This window comes from Rhipicephalus microplus, chromosome 6 (assembly GCF_043290135.1).
Source record: "Rhipicephalus microplus isolate Deutch F79 chromosome 6, USDA_Rmic, whole genome shotgun sequence".
Lineage (NCBI taxonomy): Eukaryota > Metazoa > Arthropoda > Arachnida > Ixodida > Ixodidae > Rhipicephalus > Rhipicephalus microplus.
This window is the reverse complement of record NC_134705.1, coordinates 68,685,994-68,701,078: the sequence shown is the minus strand read 5'-3', so window position 1 is coordinate 68,701,078 and position 15,085 is coordinate 68,685,994. Positions and strand designations below refer to the sequence as shown.

Sequence of the window (15,085 nt, the reverse complement as noted above, 5' to 3'; positions counted from 1 at the left end):
TTGACTGCAACTTTGTAAATGATGCTGTTGAAATGATATACCAGTGGATAAAGTTGCGCTTATGTGTATGCACGCAATATTCATTCCACATTTTCGTGCTATATTTTTTTCAGCCTCCGCCACCATTAAGCCCCACTTCTGGTCCATGGATGGTAAGTGTCTCAGTGGCTCAACCTTAATGTTTATTTTTATCGCTGCTCGCGGGATACAATCCCGGCCGCGGCCGCTGCATTTGCAGTAGAGGCGAAAAGGCCCTGTTCTTTAAATTATGTGCATAGTAAAGAACCTCAGTTGGCCAAAATTTCAGGAATCCTCCACCACGGCGTCTCTCATAAACATATTCTTGTTTCGGGAAGTTAAACAACACTGAACAATATTATTTTCATCGTCTGTGTTTCGCACTTTTCCGGCTATGAAGGGAGAGCATGGCGAAACAACCTTTTTTAATGTAACGATAACCACAAAGACAAAGTGTGTGGAAACCTTGTCTGCAGTGAGGCTTGATAAGGTTTTCAGTTACTCGTCAGTTCTCGCTTTGACATGCCAACTTTTGTCCACATGGTGTTTTTCATAACGCATTGGATGTTTTAGCTTGACTAAACAAATAATTGAAAGGATACACAGGTGTATATTCTTCATTGTTTACTGCTCTATTTCCTTTTCAGCCTGGAACCCACCTAGGTTCCGTAGGTATCAATGTCAGTCCCGTAAGTATTTTACTTTAATTTTTACTAGTCCCTCACTGCCCTTCATAGAGTGTGCGCATCATGGTGATTGGATACTGCACAAACAACACCGGTGCGAAGACCGTGGTCTTCCCACCGTACGATTTATTATTTATAGGAAATGTCATGTTCCAATCATGACAAAACATGACCAAATAACCCCATAAAGATGCAGCAGCAAATTATTGTTTAGAATTTGTCTACAACTGATTAGCCCAGAAAACTTTAGCGAATGGAGGACAACACGCTTTGATGCTACAGATAAGTGATGTATTTTGTTTGTTCGCGCCTTTCTCTAATGGCAAAACATAAAATGCGCTGGAGAAACACGTGTGCGTGGAAACCGCCTGATAGTTCATGAAAAAAAGACCCTCATTTAGGAGAAAACAATAGAAGTTTACGCTGCCGATACAAATAATATAATGTGGTAGCACTAAATTTTGGGGTTGCCTTAAGCTTCGCCTTCACGAGTTGAACGGCACAGCGATATTCAGCTTCATGTGTGTACTTGAAATTCTTACTGAATGAAATCTTTTCGAAGTTGCTGTGCACCACGTGTGCAATCCTAAGGTTGCAGTAAGGCGGGTGCCTTTTGTAGGGAATGACTGGTTTTAAGCTATGAAGTCATTATGATAATCAATATTCTGACGCCCGGTGGCATTGCACGCTTGTGCTACGCTTTAGTACGGCATGTTCACGTTGTGTTTGGAAGATTGTACACAAGACGCGTGTGTTTGTAAAGCATAAAATTTACTTTCACTGCATTTACAAGAAGATGAAGCTGTTTTCACTGTATTCACGAGCAGAGGCGTGGTAGTGTAGTAGAACACCCGGGTTCAATCCCCACTCAGACTCAGAATTTATTATTGATTTTATTAGCATCTTTTTCGATTTTTCCTGCACGCAAAGTAATTTTTCGCTCGTTACCAATGACGCCAGCGCAAGCAGTTCTGCGAAAAGAGCTCTTTAACGCTATTATGGTGCAATTGGAGAGTCCCAAAACATAACCTGACAAGCAAACTCTTTAGGTATTTCACGTGACTCTACTAAATAAACTTTTGCCATATGGAAGGACAGTAGAGGCGTTGACCACTGGTATTTTCGCCCGATCTTCCCTTGGCTCTCCTAAAAAGATGCGTGGCGGCTGAACTCAGGAGTGAAATAGATGATAATATTTACCGTGCTTAAATATTAGTCATGTGCACTCTGTGTGCTTCACTCCGACAAAAAGTCTACGTGACTTGGTTGAATATTATTTGGGTCACTAATATTTAACTTTAGAAGTTTCTAGTTAGCCTATATTTGCGAGGGGAAGAAATTATTACAACCCATAAAAATTAACTCACGAGACATGTACCAAGAAGCGGTGTGCTCTTTGTCATCTTTATTATTGTGAATTAAGTGTGACTAAGCGTGTTTAGATGTAAGGAATTTCCACTGATGATTCTCGTGACACAAGGCGTCACTGGCATCAATGTGTTGATAAGGGGAGTTCACACCAAGGCTGCAACTTTAAGGTTGTAGCATCGAAGAAGGCAAGTCTGCTCGTCGGAAATCTGGTTTCAGCTTCACTTCGCGTTTCAAAAGTTTTTCATCGCAATAAGCTCATTTCTTCTCGTGAACTTTTCCATCCTGTGCGCTTATATCTGACGTATACGTCTCTCACTGAAGTATGCGCAAACATGTTGAAGTAGATTACATATATAAAAATATAGTATCCTAGATTTCCATGTAAATGAGGTTTCACACATTATGCTAATCTAATTAAAAATCAATAAGAATTCAGTTCACTATTCAAATTTTATTTTAAAGTTGTATAAAAAGAAAAAGAGGCACGCTATGAAAAGCTTATACCTTTCTGCTTCCCGATGACGGCATCATCATTACTATATGTCCAGCTGCAAGAAATAAAGTATAGACACAGATGATAAAACTATTATTGCCGATGTTATAACCCACAAAAAAATCTAATTTCAGAAAAATTGCATAACTTTTACTTCATGGAAGTTTTTCCTATTTCACATTGAACAATTTTTCTTTGCGTAAGTTTGCCACATTTTCAAACTTTGTGCTAAAAATAAGCGCAATTAAACAGATGACTATCGACTGGTATCCTAAACATTCAATTACGCAGAGAAAGCACGCAACCAAAGAAGTACCAGAAACTGCAAGGGACAGAGCAAGAGAGAAACAAACAAAAATAAAAACAACCTGGAAATTGAGCGCTTTGCGAAGCAGTGTAAGCAGTGCACATTTTATGAAAACCAAGTGAAAACCACACTGCTCACACAGGGCTCATGATATAAATTACCCCTTGTGGTGCAATGGCATTATGGAAAGCCCACTATAGAAATATTCGTCAACAATGTGTTTTCAATTGTTTGCATTGCTTTCAGTAACGTACAAAACACATCCCCTTCAATGCATATCGCCACTGCGCATATTTCCTTAATCACTAAGAAATGTAATTTCAAGGGCTCGTCTTTTTGAATGGCACAACCTTATTTAAAACCAGAAAGTAATGAAACAAAAAATTGTTACGCTTGCTTTTTTGTATGACAGCAACCTCATGAAAACAAGCAGATAATGAAAGATGCATTGTGTTGTTTGCTTTGGTTATAATATTTCAATGGTATCTAGAACGATTTAGGTGAGATGAAAGGGAAGTGAACAGAGCGGCAACTTTCGCTTGCTGGGACGGAACTGCAAACACTGACTTTAGTGCCTGGTGCAGTGCCATGTCAGCTGTGGCGGCGCTCGTCCTCTCGTTCAAAAGAAACATTTAATTTATATTCGCATTGTTCATTCACTGATCGCCAGGGTCTCCAGCCGTCAGATGTTACGCTATGTTTGAGTAGCAGTGAAACTCAATAAGTAACCACCCCACATGTCATAGCTAGAACAAAATAGTGTTCCACACTTCTTGACATCGCCTAGAGTAACGCAAACTAACACTCCGAGGTTTCATCATCATCATCATCATCATCATCATCAACAACCTGACTACGCCCACTGCAGGGCAAAGGCCTCTCCCATGATCTGCCAATCCACCCGGTCTTGTGCTTTTCGTTGGCACGTTACACCTGCAAACGTGTTAATATCGAAAGCCCACCTGACTTTCTGTGTCCCCTTCGTGTGTTTGCCTTCTTTGGAGATATAATCAGTTACCCTTAATGACCAGCGCTTATCCTGACTACGTGCTACGTGTTCTGCCTATGTCCATATTTTATTGATTTCAACTAGTTTGTTCACTAACTCACTCTGCCCTCCTAGTGTCTCTTAATGTTACACTTACCATTTTCCTGTAAATCGCTCGCTGCGTCGTTCTCAGTTTAAGCTGAACCTTCTTTGTAAGCGTTCAGGTTTCTTCTCCGTAGGTAAGTGCTGGCAAGATGTAGCTTTAATATACCTTCCTCTTGAGAGTTAGTGGCAGATTACTATTCATGATTTGATAATGCTTACTGAATGTGATTCACATCATCGTTATTTTTCTAGTTATTTAACTCTCATGGTTCCACTCCGCGGTTACTACCCATTCTATGTTGACTGATTCCTTTATAACTTGCAGCTTCTTTACACCGATCGTAAAGTGCTGTTTTCGGCCGAGACTACCGTAAAGTACCTTAGTTTTGTGCATACTAGTTTTCAGACCAGCATTTCTGCATCCGTGTCCAGTTCAGTAATTCACTCCCCGAGTTACTCATCAAATCAATGTCATTTGCAAATGGCAGGCACTATAAGATACTCTCCATTAACTCTTATTCCTAACTCTTCCCAATATGGTGTACTGGAAGCATGCTGTAAACATGTGGTGAATAGCATTGGAGTGATCATGTCACCATGCTTTACATATTTCTTTATTGGGATTCTGTTGCTTTCTATATGAAGACCTATGGTGGCTGTGATTCTAATGTTGATCTCTTTCAGTATGTTTGTGTAGGGTTTTTTAATGGCCTGATTTTGTAGTGCCTGCATGATTGCTGACGTCTTGACTGAGTCAAATGCCTTCTCGTTTTCTATGAAGGCGATGTATAAGGGTTGGTTGTATTGCGCACACTTCACTAGCACCTGATTGATAGTATGAAAATGGCCTATTGTGGAGTAGCTGGTACGAAATATTGCTTGGTTTTTCTGTAATTTTACCTTTATAATTGACTTGATTCTATTAGCTATAATTTTTGTTAATAGTTTGTAAAGAACGAACAGTAAGCTGATCATCGTGTAATTTTTAAAGTCCTAGGCGTCTTCATTATTATGAATAAAGATGTCTGGCATTCTTCCAAGATTACGGTGCCCTTCTTCTCAAGAGACACTTCATATAAGAGGTGGCCCGGTTTCCTAACAATATTTCTCCGCCATCTTTCAGGACGTCCGTTGTTACATTATGCTCGATCACCAGCAACTTTGCCTCTTTGCATTCCTTCTGGAGCTTTCATTTCTTTCTCTGTTGTTACAAGTACGATGTTCAAGTCCTCTGGACTATCATTGTTCCTAATCATGTCATACTGATTGGTTCGGCGTCTGTACAGCTCTCTGTAGAACTCCTTTGCCACCTCGACTATCCTATCCAAATTGGTTTTGGCATTTTCTTCCTTGTTACTCAACGCATACATCCTATTTTCACCGATAGAGAAGACGGCCTTCACAGCTTTTACGCTTTTTGCTGCTTTTTACAGCCTGCTCAATTCTGTCTATGTTATACCTTCTGATGACGGCCACCTAAGGCTTGTTCATTGACTTTGAAAGCTTCACTTCTATTTTATCGGTTGCATTTCAGGCTTTTATCATTTGTAGTCTTTTAATAAAATTTATTGTCTCCAGGGATAGCTTTTCAGTGTCCTGTTTACATGCAGATAGATACGCAAAAGCATGAAGGATCGGACGACCGGTAGTGTACCTGAAATCTTAGAGTATCTGATGCCAAAGTTGAACGTTGCACGCTTTACCCCTGCTAGCAGTACGCGTCCTTTTTTGTATGTGCAAGGTGATATCTTCCATCCTATATCACAACTACTACAGTACTCTTGAAGCACCACAATGTCGTGCCCTATGCATGCTTTGGTATCAAAGTGAGGTGGCTTTCAATGTTGTTATATCATGCGAAGGAATGCCCTCTCATATAGTTTTTTTTGTTACCTCATAACGAATGTTTCGTTCGGGCAGAGCTAATGCTTTCGGGTATTGGTGATGATTCACTGGCTGGCTCCCCACTCATGAAACACTCACGTAATACTTGACGCCAGCTGACAAAACAGCGTTTCACAGTTTTCGTAATAGCCATGTGCGGCCCTGACTAGCCATCCCAGGTTTTCGGGTGCACAGATACTGCATAACGTAGAAAATGGGACAACCGGCACCACAGTTGATGTTTTAAGGCATCGGGTGTGTAACTCATAGACTCAACGTTCTGTCGCAGCTAGGCGCAAGTTGTCTTTTCGTTCACCGTACTTTCTTTACGTCACGTTTACAGTTTATACAACACCATTGCAACACTTGAACTAATGTCCTCTGTACGTTACTTGGCTTTGCTATCTATTGATTTTCAATAAGACTGGATGATACTTTTACAGGGAGTGTCTATTTAGGGGTCATCGGTCGGGATTGGAGCGAGATTACAATGCCCACAGTGCACAGAATTCAAGTCAACAGGCCAACTCAGACTAAGCCCCACAACAACAGCGTTGTTATCTTCGTTCATTCGGAGCCGTTTTAGCGGCTCTTCCAGAGTGGTATTTCTATACCATTGACCACACGCCGGCCTCTAAAGGACCGTGTCGGTACCTGATATGTTTAAAAGGGTGTGTTACCGTTGTAAGCGTTCAGGTGAGAAACAAGGATGGTGTATTATCTGGGCGAATCAATTGAGAGTTCGTTTTCTAAAAAAAATCATAGATGACAGGTGTCCCTGACGCACTACTTGGTAAGGCTCGAGGAATCGGGAAAGGAGCTTTTCGCTGAGGCCATCACAATGGGATAAAAGCCACATTAGAACAGAAGAGTCGGGAGAAACATCAGCATAGCTGTGTTGACTATGATATAAGGACGTTTAATAGAAATGATTACCACCATTGTACATCCGCAATGTGCAGAAAGTAGGTTATGACAAAAATGAAAGTATCGCCATCCGATTAGCTGTAGCCACCTGGTTCAACAAGGTGGCGGGGCAAGCAGTAGGCATCGTTTTGTACTTTTAGGATTTGTACAAGATTGAGAACGTGTACCCTCGCAATCGTAGTGCCCAATGGCGGAGTCTTTCAATGGTGTCTTTCAGTGTTCATGGGGGTCCATACAGGTACGGATGAAATTTAGCGGTGGTGAAGACGAGAGCTAGACAGACCCACTGGGTAATAGAACAATTCTTATCCAAATGCCACAGAAGACGGCTGGCATATGCTATGACACGGGCTGTGCCACTCTGTACCTGAGTCAGCATACGCCATGGCAACTTACAGAACTGCGAAGCGCTGTTCGGGTGGCTGGATCATATTAGGCCTTGGTACGCGTTACAAGAAAAATTCACGTTCTTTTTGAGAATATCTGTGACGAGCCGAACAATATTCGCAAATTTGAGGATCCATGATGGGAAGTATGAGCAGAACCCCCACAAATATGCATACCTCGTGTGAACACAGAGAGCGTGGAGTTCGTCGGGATCGGGTAAAACTCCTCTAGCGTCGACAAGGTGAATGAGTAGCCTGATTTTACGGTGTTCAAAAGTACACTTTGCCAAAGTAAACTAGAGGTTGGCAACGCGAAAGACATCGAGAACAGGGACAGACGAGAGTAGTGGCTATTAATTGTGGGCAAGAAAACGGTGACATCACCCTACAACAAATGCATGTTGACCATTTAAAACCGCGTAGAAGTGAGTCCTAAATGCGCTGGAAACTTGCGGGAGCATTTCACTAGCCAGAAATCATGCTTTATTGATAAACATCGTGAGGTTTGATAAATGGTATATTATCGTGGTCACGACAACTATAGAAAGATCGCGTGAGAGAACTACTTGGCGCCGTGGAAGATGTCAAATGCGTCGTCAATTTGAGGTAGAGGACCGATGCCCTTCTTTGTGATTTGATTCAGATCTCGATAGTGGTGCAACATCGTCAGTGGTTGTCCTTTTTTACCAACACTACAGGTCATGCCCCAGAATTGGATGAACCCTCTGTGACGTCTTTTTCGGTGATTTTCTCTACCTCCCTCTTTTAAAATGGCGCGCAGCAGGCGACACACGTTAAGAGATTTGTGCAAAGGACTGGTGTTGCCGGTGTCCATACGGCCAGCTACGATGATTGTGCGGTCCAGTGGACAATAGTATATGTCAAAACAATTGACGAAAAACAGAACACTGTGCAGTGCTTCAACCTGGGCAGGTAAAAGGTCACGGCCCTATTGAAAAAACGTCCAGCACAGAAATGGTGGATTTCACCATCCACCATTTTGTTGGATAACGGTGCTAGAAATATTCGTGGCACATGGTGGATAATGGCGCATGGTGGATGATGGAGTGCCAGTCATGCTGGTGCGCGAAACAGCGTGAGAACCACCGTAACGAGCTGCCACAGAAAATGAAAAGAATCATTGTATAGAAAACTATGCACAAAACACCCATAAAAACGTGACCGCGAGGATTCGAACATGCAACATTTGAATTAAAGGCTGGACACGCTAAAAACTGCACCTGCCAATTTGTGGGAAGTGTGTTGTTAAGTCCCTAGCGAACTTATGATTTGACCATTCAACTTCAGTTTTGTTCGTTGCTTACTCCAGATTGACCTGCACCTGCTACTTAAACTGGCACATTCACTAAACACAAACAACTGCTGCCTAAAACGATTTCCACTGCAATAATGGCAATAGCACTATCTTTTTCTTACAATAACCAACCACAAAAAAAAAGAAACGTAAGTGGACTGAGGACCAGGTACAGTTTACCGGTGGTTACTGTCAAGTTTACTATCCGTTTCTCGCTCATACTACAGGGCGACATCTGGTAGATTTCATGACGCCTCTAGGCTCATTTGATAGATACGCCCACACAAGTGATAAAGTAATGCGATGTTTTTCGCGCAACGTACAGCGTTGTCGTGTCAGCGCAGTGCTGTAGCTCTATCGTTAGGAACAACTAGGTAACAGCTTGGCCAAAACGAATGCAGTGCGCAGGAAACATTATGCTATTATATTGGTTCAGTAAGCATACCATTGGACAAGTCTGTCTTCTCGCATAAGAGGCAGAGAAGTGCGGGCGAGTGCGACCGGTGGCTGTCAATGACGGGAGGCGTACGCTGCTGGAAGTGCTGGCACCGTGTCGCGTCAATGTTTGTCGCTTCTTCCGCGGACACTCTACACTACGAAAAACGCTTCATTTAGGTTAAATGAGGCCACGGATGTGCTGTATTGCGGTTCTTACCCCTCAATATTGTGTATTGTAAAACCCAGGAGCACCGATAACACTTGTACGGGCTCGGTCGGTCGGTGGTGGACATCATGGTGGTAGAACAGAAGGGTGAAAGTCCAACTTTGATTTCAGCCCAATGCTCGACGTCAACGCGAGAGTGAGCCGCCGAGAGATTCAGCCATATCTGACCAGAGAACATTGGACGTTATAGAACCGGTTTGCGCTTTCGAACCATCCTTTCATGCCGACTGCCCGATTCCATTCTCCACAGAAGCGACGGCGTCGATCGCTACCTCCTAGACGATCTACGTCACCTAGCTGCTACCCTACGTTTTTCGGTTCCGTGGGATACTAAGCCGTGAGCTCAAGTCAGGCAAAATAATAAAGTGCAGTGACCTCTGAGGCTGGCCCGCTTACCATCGAACTTCAAGACATCCTTCGCAGCAACAATCTGAAATCGGCGATGACGGTGATAACGAAAAATTGGCAGATCCCACATACAGTGGGAATGGAATATATGTGGAGCACGAATGAGGGAGGTTGGTATGTCACTTCAAAATCAGCAAAACATTAGGAGTCGGACGTAAATTATACCGTACATGATTCCAATATGATGATTATCATGTGTCAATGTGATGATTCTGATTGGATGTGTCATTTACTTTCGTCGTCTATTCACGTGAAGTGATACCAAATTTGGTGTATGTGTAGCTAGCAAAACGGCCACGAGCACGCGATGAGCGTAGCATGTACTCTCATTTTACATGACACGCATACAATGAATATCATGGTTGGACGTGTTATTTACCTTCGTCGTCTCTTCAAGTCACGTGGTACCAAGTTAGGTGTATGTAGAGCTAACGAAACGGCTGTGAGAGTGCTATAATCTTAGCGTGTAGTCATGTTTTACATGACACGCATTCCATGATTATCATGTTTGGACAAATCATTAACCTTCGTCGTCCATTCACGTCATCTAATACGAAACTTGGCTTATATGAAGCGAGCCAAACGGCCACGAGCGCATCCTTAGCGTGGTATGTCGCCATGCTCTTACATGACAGGCATATCATAAATAACACGTTTGCACCAGTCTTATACCTTCGCAATTTATTAACGTGCCATAATAACGAATTTGGTACATGTGAAGCTAGCGGAACGGACGTAAGCGCTTGTCATCGGCGTAGTAAGTAGTCATGTTTTACATGGCGCGCATGTCATGATTATCATGTTTGAGCGTGTCATTCACTTTCGTCATCCGTTCACGTCACGTCATACCAAATTTGGTGTATGTGAGGCTAGCGAAACGGCCACGAGCGCTTCATGAGTGTGGCATGTAGTCATGTTGTTACATGACACGCATGCCATGATTATTATGATTGGACGTGTCATTTACCTTCGTCGTCAGTTTGCGTTACGTAATACCAAATTTTGTATATGTGAAGCTAACGAAACGGCCATGAGCACATAATGAGCGTGGCTTGTAGTCATGTTGCTATATGACACGAATCTCATGATTATCTTGTTGACCCCGTCACATACATTCGTCATTCATTCACGTCACGCGAAACCCTATTGGGTATATATGAAGTGCGTGGAAAGGCCGCGAGCGCATCATAAGTGTGGCTTGTAGTCATAACTTGCATGCATGTCATGATTTTAACTTTAGAGTCTGTCACTTTAGTTTTATATGCAGTCATGCCATACTATACAAGTTTTGCAGCATGTCTTGTAAACCAGACCACTGCAGGAGCAGCAAAACCCACTCTCACCCACATAACGTGGGATTGTCGGAAAAGCCCAACCGAAATTAACTCGCCGCAAATAGCCGGCAAATATTCCGCAAGGGAGCAGTGGGAGACTTTGCTCGCCAGCGAGGATCTGGGAGTGCAACTAGCGCTCCTCGACCAGGCGCAGCGGGCCGTAAAGTCAGTGGAGCCCTGAAATAAGGGCCCCACCCAGATGCTCCCCATATCTTTTTTCTCTTGTTTTTTTTCAAATAAACGTTTTCAGAGATATATATATATATATATATATATATATATATATATATATATATATATATATGTTTCATAACTAATAATATCGTAGCGCGTGAGAACTGAGGCATAGGACAAGGGAAGGGGCAAAAGGGGAGCGCTCCCCCTTTTTCTCTTCCCTTGTCTGTTTCTTAGTTTTTACGCGCTACGATACTATTATTTATAAATTACCAACGCGCCCAACTACATACCCTTGTATAATTTTTATGTTTTGACTCGTCACTTACGCTCGTCATACTGTTATGTAATTTCATAGCAGTTTTTGTATCGATACCATAGTCGAAACGGCCAGGAGGAATAAAAGTCGTAGGTGGCTAGATAGATAGATAGATAGATAGATAGATAGATAGATAGATAGATAGATAGATAGATAGATAGATAGATATATGCACTCGAAGTCAATGAAGTTCACTAAGAAATGCTGCGCATTTAAAATAACGGCGGTAAATTGACGATAACAACGATATCCAGAAAAACCAAGGTGGTGGTATCGACAATAAGAATGACGATAACGCCGACACTGGCGGCAACAGGGACTATTCGCAATCAACACCACATCGTTCTCTTCGATCGTACCCCGAGCGGTCGTTAGTTGTGTCAGTACCATGGTATAATGAAGTTTGTTAGTATAAGTTTTTCGTCCCAGCTGTTGTTCTCGCTCACACACTCGTGTAAGAAAAGTGAATCGTTGACGTCAGCTGTGTGGGTACCGTAAAAAGTGCTGTGTTCTAGAAGGTCGACATAAATCACAGGGCATAGAGTTGGCGTCGACAGCGAAGACTGACCACTGTTTTCAGGCAGGAAAGTGGCGGGCGCTGCGGAGATTCGGAGCCGGGCTTTCGCAACACTCGGAACATTCATCAAAAGGATGTTACGGGGAGTATTTTTGGGGGGTCATCAATGAGGATCAGATTGATGGGACAATGCACAGAGCACGGAGAGTACAAGGGGACAGGGCAATCCAGAGTCGGTGGCACAAGAACAACGTTGTCGTTTTCGTCCATTTGGAGCCACTTCAGCAGTTGTGCTGGAGTGGTATTTCTATGACAGTGACAATATTTATGCACTGTGGTTTTTGTAGACACTATATTGCGATCTGCATGAATTCTTTCTGAGCACCTGATTGAAGAAAGGAATCAGATCAGAGTATTTGGATGTGCTTGACCATTTTCTGACTGTCATTCATTTCTTTTTTCAGCCTAACAGTCCCCTTAGTCTGGACACTGTCTTCTTCGGTGGACCTCCGGCAAGTGTTCTATACCATTAAGCAATATGGGATCTTTAATGCTAAACTAAAGTATTACGTGTCCATCTCATTCATTGAAAGTTAGGCACGTGACAAAAAAGACATCAGTAATTTCTATCTATAAAATTGTTAGCATTGCGATCTTTAAAATAGAAAATCCCTGTATTCAATGCATACTGCCACTGTACATAATTCACTTACGCTATAAAAAACTTAATTTTGCCATAGAAACCATCGTGAGAGCGCAGTTAAAGACCGCACATAACAAGACACAGACGAGGACAGGCGCACACTACCAGCTGGCTTTGCTGAAGAAAGATTCACAGCTCTATACATTCACATGCCCCGCAAGGGCACCGTAACAACAAAAAAATGTAGCGTTACGAAGGTTTCGCTTACGCACTCGTCCCCTGTTTTATTATTGAACAAAATTTCTAGCGTTTTGCGAGCCGTCTTTTCTCTACTTCTACCTCAGATTTTCGCTCACCATAATTGTGGATCATAATGCGAGCAAGTCGTGCAGTCGGCAACGTGGTAACTTCACTCCTTTATATTCAAGTTTCTAGTTTTATTATATTACTAAGCAACATTCCGAGCCATGATGGAGTACACACATATGTATATTCAGACGACGTAGCCTTTTTTGCTTTAGATACAGACATATATTCATTTTACACTCGCTTACAGTCGTATGTGTGTGCGATTGAAAAATGATTAAAGGCTATTCATCCCTGTCTTGATGATAAAAAAAAAACCGCAATTATTGTTGTCCTTTTGCATAACTTAGTTATAATCAGATTAACTTGCAACCTGCAGAATATGCAACAAGAAGACTCAGTAAAATATCTGGGAGCTATTATGTTAGCAAGCGCTTTGGCTTTCGCACATTGAATAAATATTCAAGAAAGAGAATGGGCGATAGGAATCCTGTAAAGGCTATGGAACAGTCGATCAAGGATGCGGAGAGAGTCATTATTTATAATATACAAAATGTACGTTTGCCGCGTTTTAGAATTTGGATGTGTTTTATATTCGGGTGCTCAAGCTTATAAGTTGCGTCCTCTGGTATCTTGGAAAGAGAGGCCCTAAGGTTATGCCTTGAATTACCGAAATTCATCGCCAATAATGTACTATACTTAGAGGAAGTTTGCCCTCTCTTTTAAGCAGATTCAGAATACTAACAGTAGAAACGTTTTTTAAGTTTTATGAGTGCCATATAAAACTAAATGTTGTTTTTTATGAACCAGCCAGCGTTACTTCTTTATTTTATTGGCCTTGGTTTCAGACTCCACAGGTGGGATACGTACAATAATCACTCGTTGGCCCAATAGATGTTAAATCGCGTAAAATTCCATCGATTGACAATTTAAAGCAAAATCTAGATATAATGTTCGACGATATATATACATATAAATCTAAATCACGCTGAAAATGTGTTGACAAATTCAATTATGTCCTTCTACAACAACATTTAGAAGAGATAAATAATATAAATATCATAGCTACAAATGCCTTGCAATCTGAAGAAAAATCTGGCATTGGAAATTTTTCTGGGACCTTCAACTAGTCATTTTCACTAAGACCACCTGATTGCTTGTCAGTATTTTCGGCAGAATTTATGGCGCTGATTATGGCATAAAGAAAACTCAGCCCGCCAGCCACAAGTGCGGCCATAGTTACCAATTCATTATTGTTGTATTCGGCGCTCGCCTCCAATAGTTACTGGTATTTACCACGCATGTTTCTTTTTCTGGTCCCAGCTCATATAACCTTAATCAGAATGATCTGGGTTCCGGGACACACGGGAGTAAAAATTAATGAAATGGTGGACGTTCCGGTGAAAGCCACTTTCAGTGGTGCGGTACTTTCAAATATTCCCACATCATCACTTATGTTATGCGACAGATTTTGAAGGCGTGCCATAATTGACGACTCTGGTAGAGCAATGATCACCCACCTAAACGAATATCGACACCTTTCGTCCCTTGGCACAGGAAATTATTGTCAACACGCAACAAAATATTTTCACGAATTACGCTGCAGGCTTCCAAAACTAAATTACTACATGCATAAAGCTGATCTGGCTCCTTCTCCTCTTTGCTCGTATTGTAACGAGGACGAAACGATCGAGTATTATTTTTTACCTTTTAGTCGTTTCAAGTCACAAAGGAAAAACATTCTCAAGGCAGCTTTTAATCTAATTATATTTGATTTCATTAAGTATAATATTCTAAATTTGGGAGCCTCCCCGTTACGGCATTGTCACCGGGTATGTGTTCTGTTGTTCAAAGGCTGCTTATTTATTCAAGGCGGTTTCGATTGCAAATCTCTCAATAAGTGAAATTTGAGTTCTTCTAACCATTTCAAAACTCGTTAGATTTAAAATAATATGTAATCCCCTATCTAAATAATCGTTTCTTGGTCAATCCTCCAGAATGGGTGTGTTTGCGCCACCGCCGCCACCGCCGCCACCGCCGCCGCCGCCGCCGCCGCCGCCGCCGCCGCCGCCGCCGCCGCCACCGCCGCCGCCGCCGCCGCCGCCGCCGCCGCCGCCGCCGCCGCCGCCGCCACCGCCACCGCCACCGCCACCGCCACCGCCACCGCCACCGCCACCGCCACCGCCACCACCACCACCACCACCACCACCACCACCACCACCACCACCACCACCACCACC

The 15,085-nt window shown here is 42.5% G+C and overlaps 1 protein-coding gene across 5 annotated transcripts in view; it reads left to right on the top strand.

Annotated features, from left to right (window-relative positions):
• Positions 1-15,085, top strand: part of LOC119167607 (uncharacterized) — a 234,744-nt gene that overhangs the window by 9,489 nt on the left and 210,170 nt on the right. For all 5 annotated transcript variants that reach the window (XM_075866042.1, XM_075866040.1, XM_075866039.1 and 2 more), the window contains exons 2-4: positions 114-152; positions 666-707; positions 12,361-12,408. In XM_075866042.1, the coding sequence (XP_075722157.1) occupies positions 114-152; positions 666-707; positions 12,361-12,408 (129 nt within the window). The remainder of the gene's footprint in view (positions 1-113; positions 153-665; positions 708-12,360; positions 12,409-15,085) is intronic.